Raw genomic sequence first — 13,671 nt, forward strand, 5'->3', positions numbered from 1 at the left:
ATTAGATTGGGATTTTGCAATGCATCATGGTTTCTAAAAAAGTGTTTCTACACAAGTCACTAGGGTGTGATTTTTGCTATTTGTGAAAGCATTATGATATGGTGATTTGGACATGAATGAGGCCGATAATACAGGAGGACATGATATTACTTAAAATCCACATATCCGTGAAGTGTTTTATATAGTTCAAACCTTTGATGGTGTTATAACATCATTTTAGCAATTCCATTCCACCAGGGCGTGCCCAAGTTACAGCCTTTTGAGAGTTTTGGAGAGTTTTGGAGAGTTTTTATAGCAGCTCCCGATCTAGTTTAGTGCGAATTGACCCGCCGAACATTTTGTAAAAAAGTTCTGAACCTTCAAGCTCTGATTTCATCGCAAAACAACAAATTTGTCCAATTAACACCACCAACAATTTTGTATTGTACATTAAATATTCTTTCTAAAGTGAAAGTTTAGGATATTCAAAATGGGCAAAGATAAATCCGAGAAGCGCGACAAGAAGGAGAAGAAGGAGAAGAGAAGTGAAACCGATGGTGTTAAGAAATCTTCCAAGAAGGACAAGAAGGTCAAGCTCAGTGAAGACAATGTCGCTGCTGCCATTGCAGAAGTTACCAAGGAGCCAGAGGATGTTGAGGTCATGGATATTGTGATTGAGGAGGATAAGGAAGGTGCAGCTGCCGAGATCAAACCAGTAGGAGCTTTGGTTCCGTTCGCAAACCCATTGGCCGATGAAAAGGTCGCAAAGAAGGTGCTCAAGAGTGTTAAGAAAGGTAAATCAATTCGCCCTTTCCCTTTTCCAATTGTTGCGTAGTCATCATTGTGGACGCATTTTTGCGATGAAAAAAACTGACTGTCGTTCGTAGCTGCCAAAAACAAGACTCTTAAGCGTGGTGTTAAGGAAGTCGTCAAAGCTCTTCGCAAATCTCCTCAAGGTGCCAGCAATACCGTTTTCCCAGGTGTCGTTATCCTTGCTGCAGACATTTCGCCAATGGATGTCATTTCTCATATTCCAATTTTGTGCGAAGATCACAACGTACCATACATCTTCGTTACCAGCAGAGCCGAATTGGGAGCAGCAGGTAACACAAAGAGACCTACGAGTGTGGTAATGGTTACAGAGGCGAGATCGGGCGCAAAGAAGGCCGAGAAGATCGAGGGCGAGGAAGAATTCAAGGAAGTCTACAAGGATTTGGTCAAGGTTGTGGAGAAGGAGGCCAGGAATGTCAGAGTCTAAAAAGAGTGGTGTTGGAGAAAAACAAAAAACTTTCTGCTTATGGGTTGGCTACAGATACACTTTTCGGCTGTATCATATTAAGAGCATATCTTACCGTGCTTGGACATTACAATGGCGTTTGTGAGTATGGATAGGGCTAGGAATAAAGAAAACGTTCAATTTTAATTCAACCTTTGTGTAGAATGCATGCATGAAGAGATTTGGGTGCTGTCATCTGTTTGTTTTGCTAAAGTCCCGCAGCTTCATATTATCTACAGTACGTACTAATGCGCCACGCTCTGCACGCTCAAACCCCTCAAATTCAGTTTCTATCTCTGTCCTTGCTCTCGATCAGTTACCAGTGGATGGCGAGAGAATGTCATGTTCTTCTGCTGTATAGCCTGCCTTGGTAATTTTCCCCTCGACTGACGAACTTTGACCAACACCATCATAGCCACGAGTGTCTGAGCCAGCCACGCTGCCATCATTCCAGTCTCCCAACGACAATCGTCCGACAGCTTGAGCAACCGCGGGTTCCATCACTTCGCCTGCATCTGTCTCCTCTGTTTCCCCATGCACACTTGTCTTAGCCTTTTGCTTTTCGCTCTCAAAACTTTCTCCCTCTCCAAGCAACATTGTTGAGGATTCTTCAATCATCTGTGTATGCTCCTTTCCTTCCAATGACGACGAGCACTCTGCACTTGTTTTCAATATTGCTTGCGTGTTATTATGCGTTTCTTCACTTTGCGATTCCTCCTCCCAGTCTCCATCGTAACCGCGATCGATTTCCTCCTCGGCTTCTCGCAAGTCCTCTGTCCATCCTTGCATTCTCTTAGTCTCTTCTTCTATCGCATCAAGAAATATCCCCACCGCCTCCATCTTCGAACCTATTGGCGTATCACTGTCGTCTAGCTTATCTAGTAGGGTCTTCTTTATCTTCGCAGAATGCTGGAGTTCCTCTCTGAGTTGTGTGTGTCTTCTTGGTAGATCCAACAGTGTCTGTTCGGCTAAGCTTCGATTTTGTTGCTGATTATTTTTTTCCGCAGCTTCCAGTTCTGCGGCATCCAAAACCGCCAATCTCTCTCCTAGGTGAGCCAAATCAATACGAGTATATGGTCGATTGTTGCTTGTGATATAATTAGAGTTAGAGTCTTCTATATCTTTTTCCATGATGGTATCACCCTTGATGTCTGGAAGTGTGTTGCTATCGCGGTCAAGCTTTTCAACCTCAGGAATGGACTCATTTTCCTCAGCCTTAGCTCGTGGAAGAGACGAAATAGGTGCTGTTACGCTAGCTTCAATGGCATGCGGTGTGTCAGACGACTTCCTTGCAGAATACCAGAACCTAGAATCTTCGAGTTCTTGAGGCACACTACCATGACCAATTGGACGTGGTTCTCGGCCCCAATACCAGGTTGTAGATTTGCCTGGTCGTACTGGAGTGGTATCTTCCCAGTCAGTAGCAAACATGTTTGTCTTGACTCGAAGTGCGATGTTTTCATCAGAAAACGAACCTGGAAGCACTTGTTGTGCTGCATCTTGTTCTCCAAGAGCAAGTCCAATTTTTGTTTGAGAAGCAATTCCTGAGTCTGCAGTAGTACAGCGATCAGGGAGTCCCTGAGAAGTGATATCCTGATGATCAGAAGTTCCGTTTATAAGTATTCGAGGAGCAGGATGCTGATCAAGCGTATCGTGTTCAACCGGGAGGCTGTTCGGCTTTATATGAGGAGCAGTTTCTTGGACAGCAGCGACTTGGCTTCGTCGTGAAATGCCTGTCAAGAAAAGACCTGCACTCATTCGAATTTTCTCTGCTACCACCTTCGAAATTCTTGGCTCTTGCGTTGGATAAACCCATTCTAGTTTGCCAGTCTGAGGCCAGAATACCAATCTTTCTGGTTCTCCGCCATCTGCGAAACCTGCGTCTCGCAACAAATTGACATATTGGAGACCATAGTCAGGATTCTGACCTGCCTCCATCAACTTCATCGCGATATTCGACTTCGCCTTCCGAAGAGTTATCGCCAACTTCTCCATGAGCCCTGTTCTCCAGATCTGTTCCAAATGTCCCCAGCCGTCTCCATGCAAAACCCACTTCTTGGCTGTGCCCCAGCGCTGATCGAATCTAAGTTGCTCTTCGGCGACTCCCAACCAATAGTTCAGCACTCCCGCACATTTCTTTACATGTCCAAGCCACTCCTTTGCTGCGGTCTGTTCAGCATGAATTTGTTCATCTTGCTCTGTCTTCATCAGTCCGTCAACCTCCTTCACGATATCCATACAGCTATCCACGAAGAATTTCCGTGTTGAATCTGATCCATATGCAATCAACAACCATCTCAAAGCCGTTGAAGAAGTTACCGTTTGATATTCCAGCACTCTTCCGAGTTGATATCCTTCCTGCTGACCAAAAATGGTAGTGATGTGGCTAGCAACGCTTAGTGAAGAAATAAGACCACGCTCCAGTGCTTTATCAACATTGTATTTGAATTCTGCATAATCTGTATTGAGAAATAGCTGTTCGATAAATATATGATTGAGCCATGTTGTATTGAGAGACTCTCCTTCGACTGGACCTGTCAAAATTGTTAGCAAAAGGGTTGGGAGACAGGGTTAAGTGCTTACCGAGCGTCGAAAAGGAGTTCTGATCTGTGGTAGAATTGTTTTCCTCCATATCTACCAAGTTTCTGGAAGAAATGGAAAAGTTGTATGGTGTGTATGGATAAGCTCAAGAGAAGTTATGGTTTCGAAAGAGATTTGAAATGTGTTTTGTAAAGTGATTTGTGTGATTATTTGTAAAGTGTCGGGATGGTGTTGACACAAAGAAAGAGTGGTTTAAATACTGCGACCAGATTGATAAATTTTCCGGTACACGTAAATGTGATTGTTTGATAAGTTTAAGTTCACACAATATCATTACAATCATAGACTGTGTTTACAGCTGTGAATAATTAATTATTTCGCTTGTTACAAACTCTCTCTTGAGTGAATGTTCGCTGTGTTTATTGACCATCTTCAAACAATTCTTTTAATGTCTGACAAATGTTTTTGGTGCTTCAGTTTCCTTAAAGGAATTACAATCCTTTGTTCTACCACACCCTCTTGGACCTGATCAATTGTGCTTTTCAGAGCTCCCATGAACAAGCCTCACAGTTCTTTTTCCTTTCTTTAGCCTCACAAGAGAGTTCCGATGCGAGTGGGCAATCTTCCACAGGAAATTTACAACCTGCGGGAAATATTCTTCCCACTTTATGAATCCTGACTACTCTACGTGAATGTGGAGGCCACGATATGATCTATATAGATGCTGATTAGCAACTACGTCTCTAAAGCCAATTGAATAACGAAACAGATGCTAAATTCTACCCTTACAAGTATAACGAACACCGAAATCATATGCCGCAATGTTTTCCAATAGATTTGGGGGGCTATCGGATCCAGCAGCAGAAAGCTCAGGGGAAGTTCGCGAAGGACCTCTCTCGCTGTCAGAGGTGAAGGTATCAGATTCGTCGTCGGTGAGAGCCATGGTAGCAGTTAATCAAGAGTCTTGTTTGACGATAATTATCTGGACGTCTGAATGCGTCTGAATGTATCTGAATACTACGCAACAGGAAGAGGGACCCAAGAATAGGAAACGATGAGGTAGTCAAGCAGACCGACAGATACCAATCGAAAGACTCGTACGAAGCCAGGCACGAATATTGAAACGACGTGAGGTCGGCAAGCAAGTGAGGAAACGCTGATATAGATCCAAAAAGATTATTAGATGTATATAAGTTGTGCGCTGTTAATATATGCTGTATTGTATGTGATGTAGAGAAGAAGAGAGGAAAATATAGATATTCAAACAAATGGATACACGTCGTTGCATCTTTTTTATGCAGATAAATAATACAACACACTGGACGAGGTAGAAGCTGGTGTCAGAATCTACATGAGAGAGGTGGAAAGAGACGTAAAGTAAGAATGCATCTAGGTGAGATATTCTTTTCTCGTATACTTCTCATATAATTACTCTCATTCTCATGATTTCATTGAGAAGGGAAGTCTGGATTGAAATTCTTGAAAAGACCTTTCTTTGCTTGAACCCATTTAACATATTCAAATTCGTAGAAACAATGAGTCTTCTCGAAATACTCGATTCGTTCAAAATACACAGGTGTTCTCAGAGCTAGAAACTCGCATCAAGTCTTCTGGTTTAGATCACCAGTGGATGTACGGGCTGACAGGACACTGCGAAAATGGACTTAGGAATATCTCCTAACGTATCCTTTCGCATAACTTAGGAAATTTTATAATGATTTCTTAGAGATTGCATAATAAAAAGATAGATTCTGATATCAAAAATTTGGCAAATAGATTTGTTAAAAATTTCAAAAGTCGACTAGTGTCCCATCAGTCCATACACCCACTGGTGGACTAATGAACATCCCGATCGAGAGTGCACGTACAGTGATTAATTTTCCATTGACTATATTGTGAGGGGTATTTTAATATTGACGCCTATTATGCTCATCCCGTATCCCTTAAGCACCTGCTGCCCTCGCTCTAGCCTTCCTCGACTTCTCAAACCCTTTCATGCTACGCCTTGGTCTAGCTTTAGTTTTCGTCTGCGGCTTAGCATTGAGCATCCATGCATTCATCGGTCTTCTAGCAGCGATGAATTTGCCGTCAGGCGTAAACACTTCTACTGATGGCCATGCCTTTTCGTCCGCTGATTGCTCCTCATCTCCCCATCCCCAGGTGGTATCGTTTACAGTATTACTTTCGGCTGCATCTGTCTTCATGAGACGTCTTTTGCTAACCTGGGCAACCAGCTCAACCCATCCACACCCCTCGATTAAAATATCTGTAGAAAGAATTTGAAACGGGAGTTGATCTACTTTGCCTTTATCAGTCAATACAGTGGAGCTTGACTTCAAACGCGCCTTCGTAACATCCCATTTTAGAGGGAAGATACCAGCCAAAGCGATCTTCTCTTCACTTCCAGCAATAGTAATGTTATCAATAAATGGCTCTTTACCTTTGCTTTGCATAAGGATAGCCTTCTCGGTAGACGTTAGATGAGCATCGGGTTTTATTGATGTGAAAGCATAAGCCATCATGATGATATCTGGATCTGTGGGTGTAATCCTGATAAGACCACCGCCTAGTACTAATGACTGGCCAGGTTTCATCACTTTTTGTTCTGGCTTTATCCGAGATCTCATTACTAACGAATTTCGATATTCTGGCTGAACATGAAGCTCAAGTTCACCTCGTGATACTCCAGGAAGATCGATGAGTTCTCCCTTCCCATTGCCGAACGGAACTCGAATTGGTGATGCAGTAGTGCCAGGAAGAGATGACACGAGTGGCATTGATGGATATGCTGTTTCCTGTTGTGCTGGGGGAAGAAGAGACATCGTGTCAATCAATTCATCACCAGGAAGTTCATTCTCTGGCAATGCCTTGTCCGCCTTTTCTGATTCTACCCCCATCGCTTTGAAGGTACCCATAGGTAAAGTAGCCTCGGGGGTAATATTGTTATCAATATTTGAACCTATCGACGGAGATCTTCCGATAGTGGTTTGCTTCGCCTCTCTTCTATCTTCTAGGGGATCCATTGGAAGAGGTTCTCCAACGATCACCTCATTTCCTCCCCTTCCCTTTGGAAAGATCTCATGAAAAAGCCGACTCTTTCCCACATTAACCTTCCCAACCATCCAGTTTCCCCCTCCTCTCTCAAAAACATCTTCCTTCAAATTCTTTGTCCACCACCCTCTTTCCGCACTAACACATCTAACATTCCCCAAGCGAACCCCTTTTCCCGCTCTCCCTAACGCATCCCTCAATACACTCGTTAAATAAGGCATCATCCCGTCAACCTGCGTTTTCGTTGGAGCTAGGAGATCCGACCGGGTAATCACAAAATCGACTTCCATCTTCCTATCACCGTAAAATTTTCCTGTTCTCGAACGACGATTGTGGGATCGCTGGGGCGTCAGGTTCAACGTCTTGTTTATAGCGGGTATGAAAGACATGGGGAAGTCGGCGGCATCTATAACATGGTATATATGATTGTATTTGTATGGAGATTCGTCGATCGTTTGTTGAAGTGCTCGTACAGAAGGATGGTATATAGAAACACCCGTTTGGTGGTTTTTGAGATTGTGACATCGATCGCATACTGGCTGTTCTATGGATGTAGTCGCGGACGAAGGTTTTTCCATTCCCAAAGTCTCGAGAATCGTACTATCGACATTTTCCAGCGCCTTTTTGACTATCTCATCCTCTGCCGTGGCTTTTGTATTTTTCACCGAGTGTGAAGTCCCCAGAAAATCCTTAACTGACCTCCTTGTCAACGAATAATAGCCCGCTTCATCCTCGACTGTCGTCTGTGATAATGCACCGCATCCGGCGCATTGTGAGGGTAATCTTGCTACAGCTTGCGCTGAAGCAATAGAAGAAGATTCCGATGTATCTTGGACCTGGGTTTGAGCTTGCGACTGGACATATCTTCGCTGTATCCTAACACTCTTTCGCGGTTGGTTATGTACCAGCTTCGGGGATTGCAAATTTCGCGCAAGTAACGGGCAAAGAAAAGTAGGTATCTCAGCGACCGCGGATTCCGCCTGCTTTGAGAATCTCAGGGCAAGTCTTCCATAATTAGAGAGTGGCATATCAATTATCGAACGGGCGTATGGTACTTAAAAATGATCGCGAATTCGCAGGACATTCATCCCACCAAAAAATAAATTTGGTCGGAGGTCGGAACTTTTTATCGACAGGGGGTCAAAATCCTAGTCTCAAAACCTCAGAAATATATTCACAAGTCAAGCTTCCTCCGAACCTCACCCCACGATCTTATACAGTATATTTCATTTATTGTATTGACGTTCACATATTCAAGATGGTCAACTTACTAAAACGCATGGCCAAGCTTAACTCTGTAAGTAATCGTACATTTCTCTCGCAATGGTCGCAGATGCTAACAGAATTCGCAATATAGAAGGTAAAGATTTGCCCATAAATGGTATTTAAAGATTCGAAATTGACTTTCCTGCTTCTGCGCAGTTACTCGGCATAAGATTAGGACCCGGCGCAGCGATTCTCCCACCAGAAGTTACCAGAATACATATGGACTTTGCTTTTGGACTGAATGGACATCTCGGACCAAAGTACCTATCCCCTTCCCCTCCATCTACTTCCCATCTGTCCCCCCACTCCCTCACCCCCGTCCCCTAGATATCCAACCCCAAAAGCTAATCCTCATCCTCCCCAGGAAATTCTGGCGCAACTGCCTTCCCCGCCTCAAATACCACAACCCCGCCGTTCCCATGACCGTCAAACGCAGCCAAGACACCTCCCTCCCCGCAACCCTAACCATCCACTTCACCGACGCCTCCCACGCCTCCTCTCCACCCCCCATAAACAGCACCGCCTCCAATCCTGCTGCCCCTTCCACCCCAGGCGCTCCCACAGCCTACACGAAAACCATCGAATGCAAGCACCGCGACGAGAACGCCATCCTCTTTGATCTGATGGAATTAACCAAGGCCAAGAAAGTCCTACCTACCGCAGCCGAGAAACAAATGTTGAAGGATTTGGCGGCGATGAAATTGAAGAGTCAACAGGATTCGCTGTTGAGTGCGGCTGTCAATGAAAAGATTCGGGCTGAGAAGGCGATTTTGGATCAGGCGAGAGGTGAGGTCGCTGCTGCTTCTGCCGATAATTAGAGAAGGGGAGCGAGGTAACGACGAAAGATGGTTACGGGGTGTAGAGAAAAACAGAAGAACTACGAAAACGAATGGACATGGTTGTAGAATATGTTGTATATATACCAGGCGTTGAGGAGGAATACTCACATGATGGGAAAAACGAAAATCAAAATGACTAGAAAAAAGTAAGGTATTTGATACATCACTTTATATGGGAAAATATGGTTACAGTAATAGTCACACAGATAGGGGATGAGAGAAGTGATATACGAATGATCATTAACGAAGAGACATTATCTCGTCTCATCTAATTTTGATGAATGGCTCTGCTTCTCACGTAAAAGGCATGCAATCTTTGCCGGAGTCCAAGTTCAGTCCAATTCCAAGACTCATGCAAATACCTACTCAGTTGTCCAGTTCCTGAACGACAATCGAGTTACCAACGCCAATGCCGACACCAAAACCCTTGGGGCTCCATTGAATACAAAATAAAGACGCCCATCTCCACCAAACATTAACATCAGTAGCACTCTATCTAAAATGCTTTCCTTCTCTTTCTATTCTGACCATGGCCCCACCCACACAAACTACTCTCTCCAACACCTATCCCTCACTACTTCAATCCAAATCCCTCACTCTCATGGACTGCTCTCCAAAGTTTTGCCTCCAACTTTTCCCTCGTCGCATACCTCCACAAACTCAACGCATTAAAGCACGTCCTTGCCACCGGGAATCTCTCACTGTCATCCCCCAAACAATTCAATTTAATAACCAAACTAGCTGCACCCATTGCCGGGATACAAGAACTGCCTGTGATAAAGCTCAAAAGTTTTCTCTGATCCTTTGGATCCGCTTTTTGAAAGGATTCCCAAAACCATTGAATGACTGGTTCGCGCTCTGCTGCATCTTTTGGTCCCCAATTTTCACACACTGAGACGGCGCGGAGAGAACTTATGTCTAGAGGCTCATCGGAGCCTCTAATGAGGAGTTCAATTTCTTCGGGTCGGAAAAGTGATAAAGCGTTTCCTCCACAAACAGTAAAGAACCCACGTTTGAAGGGTTCAAATTGTCGAGCTACGGCACTGTCTAAAAGATATCGCACGTAAAGATCCACAAATTCTCTTCGATTGGAGTTCGTCACTGGTTTCTTGTCCCCATCAGGGCAGAGAGGCACTTGGACTGTTTGTCCATAGCGATCAACGTCCGCTACGAAATCGCGACAAAATGTTTCCTCGACGTCTCCATCAAACTCAAGGAGTTGTCTCAGCCCATGAGCCAGAGCAGGTCTATATTCTGCCAAGTCTTCCAGAGAATATGTCATAGAAGGCTTCGCATGTGATGTTGCACCGGGTGCTGCAGCTGGGGCAGCGGCGAGCAATTTTCGGAAAGCGAAAGGAGGCAGCGCCACATCGAGAATGGTTGAATTGTAGATAGCCAAACCAAGAACAGCCCCAACAAGAAAGTATTGATCGGTTGTTTCAAAGCTATTAGGATTAAAGTAACAGAAATGAGAGTCCTCATCGTATGAGAACATGCCTGCTTATTGTTAGTTTACAGTCTGAAATGACATCGGAGGAGAAACATACCATGATCAGGATTAAAAACTTCTCTCACAAGAAGAAGGAACCATTCTTTTCTCAAACCACCAGCATCAATACCCTCTTCGCCCTTGAATTCTATTTTCAAACTCTTCTTGATCTCCTCACCACCAGTTCCCACAACCTCACTAACCCCTTTCAAGCTATCCTCCACCAAGCACTCTCGTCTGACTTGCAAAAGAAGATTCTGACTGACTAGTTTACGTGTCATGATGCTATTAAAGAACGCCTCTCTCGCCTTCACTTCCATTTGACGTCGAGCATCATGCTCCATGATTTGGATTTTTGCCCAAATGCTGAGAAAGAATGGATATTGGCAAAAAGCAAACTTGCTACGCTTGCTTTCCCAAGCCTCAAAATCAGCGACAAGATCGGAATAATCGAGCAAGGTATTGTAAAAGTGGCTTGTTGGTAACATCTGTCCATGTGCGGCCAGACCTCTAATAGGGGTTCCAATACTAGGTTCCGTACTTTTTGACAGATACTCGGCTGGCGATTGAACGCTACTGAGTAACTTGCCTTTTCTATGCAACCCACTATTATTGGCTGAGAAAAGAAGTGCCATCACCCTAGCAGCCGCCCTGATCTGCCAATCATCACTATATACAACGGCTTTTTGTTTCGTCTCCTTTTTCTTGTTGGTACTCTGCCCAGCTTGAAGAGCCGCGTGAAAAGCTGCAGCATTATTATGGGATTCTCTAGAACTCATGTGAGGGACTAAGCCAGAAGTAAAGTCGGGTCGATCAGCCTCGCGAGGTTTCCCATGCTGTCTAGTGAGTCTATAAGTGACAAAGCTGCCGACCAACTCTGTGGTACGTTGGAAATGACCCTCTGGATATCTAGCGAACCACGAAACTATATGATGATGGCATTCATTTGGAGTATTGGAAAGCAGTCCCACAATACGTTTGATGATTCCTGAGTGTTGGCCGGACGCTCCTTTTGTAGCATTCGGCGGTTGTTTAGAAGAAGACAAAGGTTGACCTCTAGTTTTAGTCACATTGAGATCACTAGCTTCCGGTCTCTGGTCATTTGGTGGCGCTCTCGGCCCTGTATTTCTTGAAGCGGTACCATTTCCAGGGTACAGAAGAGGATTGGCTAGAATGATCAAGAGAAATCGGAGATTATCAGGCTCCTTTAGAGGACGCCCGGGACGTTTCAATAGACTTTCCGTAGCCTTCAACAAAATTCTCTGGAGATGCAACTGAGCCTCTGTGATTGTATCCTCAATTTCGGCAAGCTCGCTATCAGTGGGCGCTTGAATGACCGGGCTAGATCGACGTGATATCAATTCATCCAGTTTGCGATGCCAAATTCTTCCCGGATGCGATACTACATGATACCATTCATTGAGGTCAGGCCAGTCAATACGAGGTGATTTGACTGTAGTAAGATCGCAATTAGGATTCGTCCGTATCGTTTCAACAGGCCGTTGGCCGCGAGTTTTTTCAGGGGTTTCTTTTTGATTGCCAGTCCACCAAGAACCATTTTCTGCAATATCTCCCAGCATCAACATTCGGGGATCAAGTTCTTCCAAGGGAGTCTCTGACTGCGGATCATTTTCGTCTGGAATAGTGGCCATAAAATTCTTTAGACCACTCTGACTTCCTGCCCTAGGATTGGGATGTTGTCGCATAGTACTAAACGAAGTATTGATACAATCGAACTGGCTAAATGATACTGTAATATATTCTTCCAAGGGTCTAAAGAGGTTTCTGGTGACATTATCTTGTCTTCCGTGCATAGGTTCATCGAATTTTCCCGGTGGATGCGGAGGACTTCTACTTGGCGGTTGACTAGCCAATTGTTTGGAGTAAGTACCAGAGCCCATTCGATCACGTTTTTCCATATGGGCGCCAAGGAAACTGCCAGGGGATGAAGTTGAGTAGGGCATGGAACGCGAACCCGGCCGTCTTTGAGCGTCTAAACTTGGGCGATCTCCAGAACTGTTTCCGCGTCCAGGAGGGGGTCTAATGGGAAGTGCTTGTGAACCAGGTTGATTGAAATGTCGGGGATACTGATATTCTTGTGGGGATTCCGTCGTTTCGAATGTAGGTGACCTTGGCGGACTCGACAGTGTATTACAGGTATCGGCTTCGTCATGCTTTAGTCGATTGATTAGGTAGGTAGTTATACATCGTTCCGCAATTCTTCGAGTTTTCTCCACAGATAATGGCGCCACTATAAAGGTCAGACATGAGATCTAGAATAGATCATCCCGCTCATAGCATACCTCTAGAGAATTGGGGTTTACTCAACCCAGAGTAAGTCGTAGATTTACCACCTCCTGCCACTCTGAGTCCATCATTCTGAGCTGGGATGTATGGCTGAAGATCGTTCACTGTCATACAAACTTTGCATCGAAACGTATGAAGTTCTTTCGGCCAACTCACGCTCGAATTGCAAGTCATACACTTTCCCGTCAAAAAATCCTTGTCTGGCACCCTCGAAGACCTAGCCCCTGTATTATGTTCCGGTGATGTATCGTCGTCATCAAAAAACCCAATTCCAGGTGGTGTCGGCGCGGTCACCTTCTTCTTGCTATTAAACAGCGACGGGAAAGGGTGGCTCATAGATCTCCCATGGCTCGAAGTCGGTTTGGAGGAATTTGAGGAATTCGCACCCGAGGGACCTGGCCGACCGGCCGTGGTCAATGTCGGAATACCATACGCATTATCCAAGATATCTGCCTCCGTAATCTTTGCTCTCCCTCTTATTCTCGTCGGCGAATCAGGTGCTGGTCCAACGGTAGCAATGCTCGAGCCAGAATCGATCCGTGCGCTCGAAGAAGCAAGTAGGCGGCTAGACCAAGGTGCCATTTTATTATTTTCAAACGATGTCTGCGAAGTGCAGGCGTTCTAGTTTGACCATCGGGTCCTCCAAAAGTATTTTGCGAAATCAATTGTAAATGTTGTGCGAGGGCAGTAGCTCAGTTCCCTTCTCGTGTGGTATATCCAAGCTATCTTTTGTTTTCGTAATCGAGAGTCCGTCCGTTCGTTCGTGCTTGAACTTTAGGGGCAAGTGGTCTCGGGCTCTTTCCTAAAAGTACTCTCATGAAATTAACATCTAAATTACGAGTAGTGAATGTTGCATTAGATTTTGACCTTCGTCCCAAATCTCCAAAGGGGGATCTTCTCCAACAACAAACATGGATTGGTTA

General features: G+C 44.7%; 5 protein-coding genes across 5 annotated transcripts; 2 read left to right on the top strand and 3 right to left on the bottom strand.

Moving 5' to 3' along the window:
• The first annotated feature begins 369 nt into the window (after window positions 1-369).
• Window positions 370-1,423, top strand: EAE98_010437 (uncharacterized protein). Its single transcript, XM_038958058.1, has 2 exons — window positions 370-773; window positions 867-1,423. Exons 1-2 carry the CDS (start codon window positions 470-472, stop codon window positions 1,235-1,237), a joined length of 675 nt encoding a protein of 224 aa, XP_038805621.1. The 5' UTR covers window positions 370-469; the 3' UTR covers window positions 1,238-1,423.
• Window positions 1,424-1,567: 144 nt separating this feature from the next.
• EAE98_010438 (uncharacterized protein) lies at window positions 1,568-3,887 on the bottom strand (the record flags this gene model as incomplete). Its single annotated transcript, XM_038958059.1, has 2 exons — window positions 1,568-3,789; window positions 3,839-3,887. The coding sequence occupies 2 exons, from the start codon at window positions 3,885-3,887 to the stop codon at window positions 1,568-1,570; spliced, it is 2,271 nt and encodes a 756-aa protein (XP_038805622.1).
• Window positions 3,888-5,739: 1,852 nt separating this feature from the next.
• On the bottom strand, window positions 5,740-7,875 carry EAE98_010439 (uncharacterized protein; the record flags this gene model as incomplete). The annotated part of the gene is made up of 1 exon (XM_038958060.1): window positions 5,740-7,875. One exon carries the CDS (start codon window positions 7,873-7,875, stop codon window positions 5,740-5,742), a length of 2,136 nt encoding a protein of 711 aa, XP_038805623.1.
• A 230-nt stretch (window positions 7,876-8,105) lies between these two features.
• EAE98_010440 (uncharacterized protein) lies at window positions 8,106-8,931 on the top strand (the record flags this gene model as incomplete). The annotated part of the gene is made up of 3 exons (XM_038958061.1): window positions 8,106-8,144; window positions 8,270-8,373; window positions 8,478-8,931. 3 exons carry the CDS (start codon window positions 8,106-8,108, stop codon window positions 8,929-8,931), a joined length of 597 nt encoding a protein of 198 aa, XP_038805624.1.
• Window positions 8,932-9,526: 595 nt separating this feature from the next.
• EAE98_010441 (uncharacterized protein) lies at window positions 9,527-13,330 on the bottom strand (the record flags this gene model as incomplete). Its single annotated transcript, XM_038958062.1, has 3 exons — window positions 9,527-10,449; window positions 10,500-12,692; window positions 12,745-13,330. The coding sequence occupies 3 exons, from the start codon at window positions 13,328-13,330 to the stop codon at window positions 9,527-9,529; spliced, it is 3,702 nt and encodes a 1,233-aa protein (XP_038805625.1).
• Window positions 13,331-13,671: the final 341 nt, after the last annotated feature.

This window comes from Botrytis deweyae (assembly GCF_014898535.1).
Source record: "Botrytis deweyae strain B1 chromosome Unknown BDEW_036, whole genome shotgun sequence".
Lineage (NCBI taxonomy): Eukaryota > Fungi > Ascomycota > Leotiomycetes > Helotiales > Sclerotiniaceae > Botrytis > Botrytis deweyae.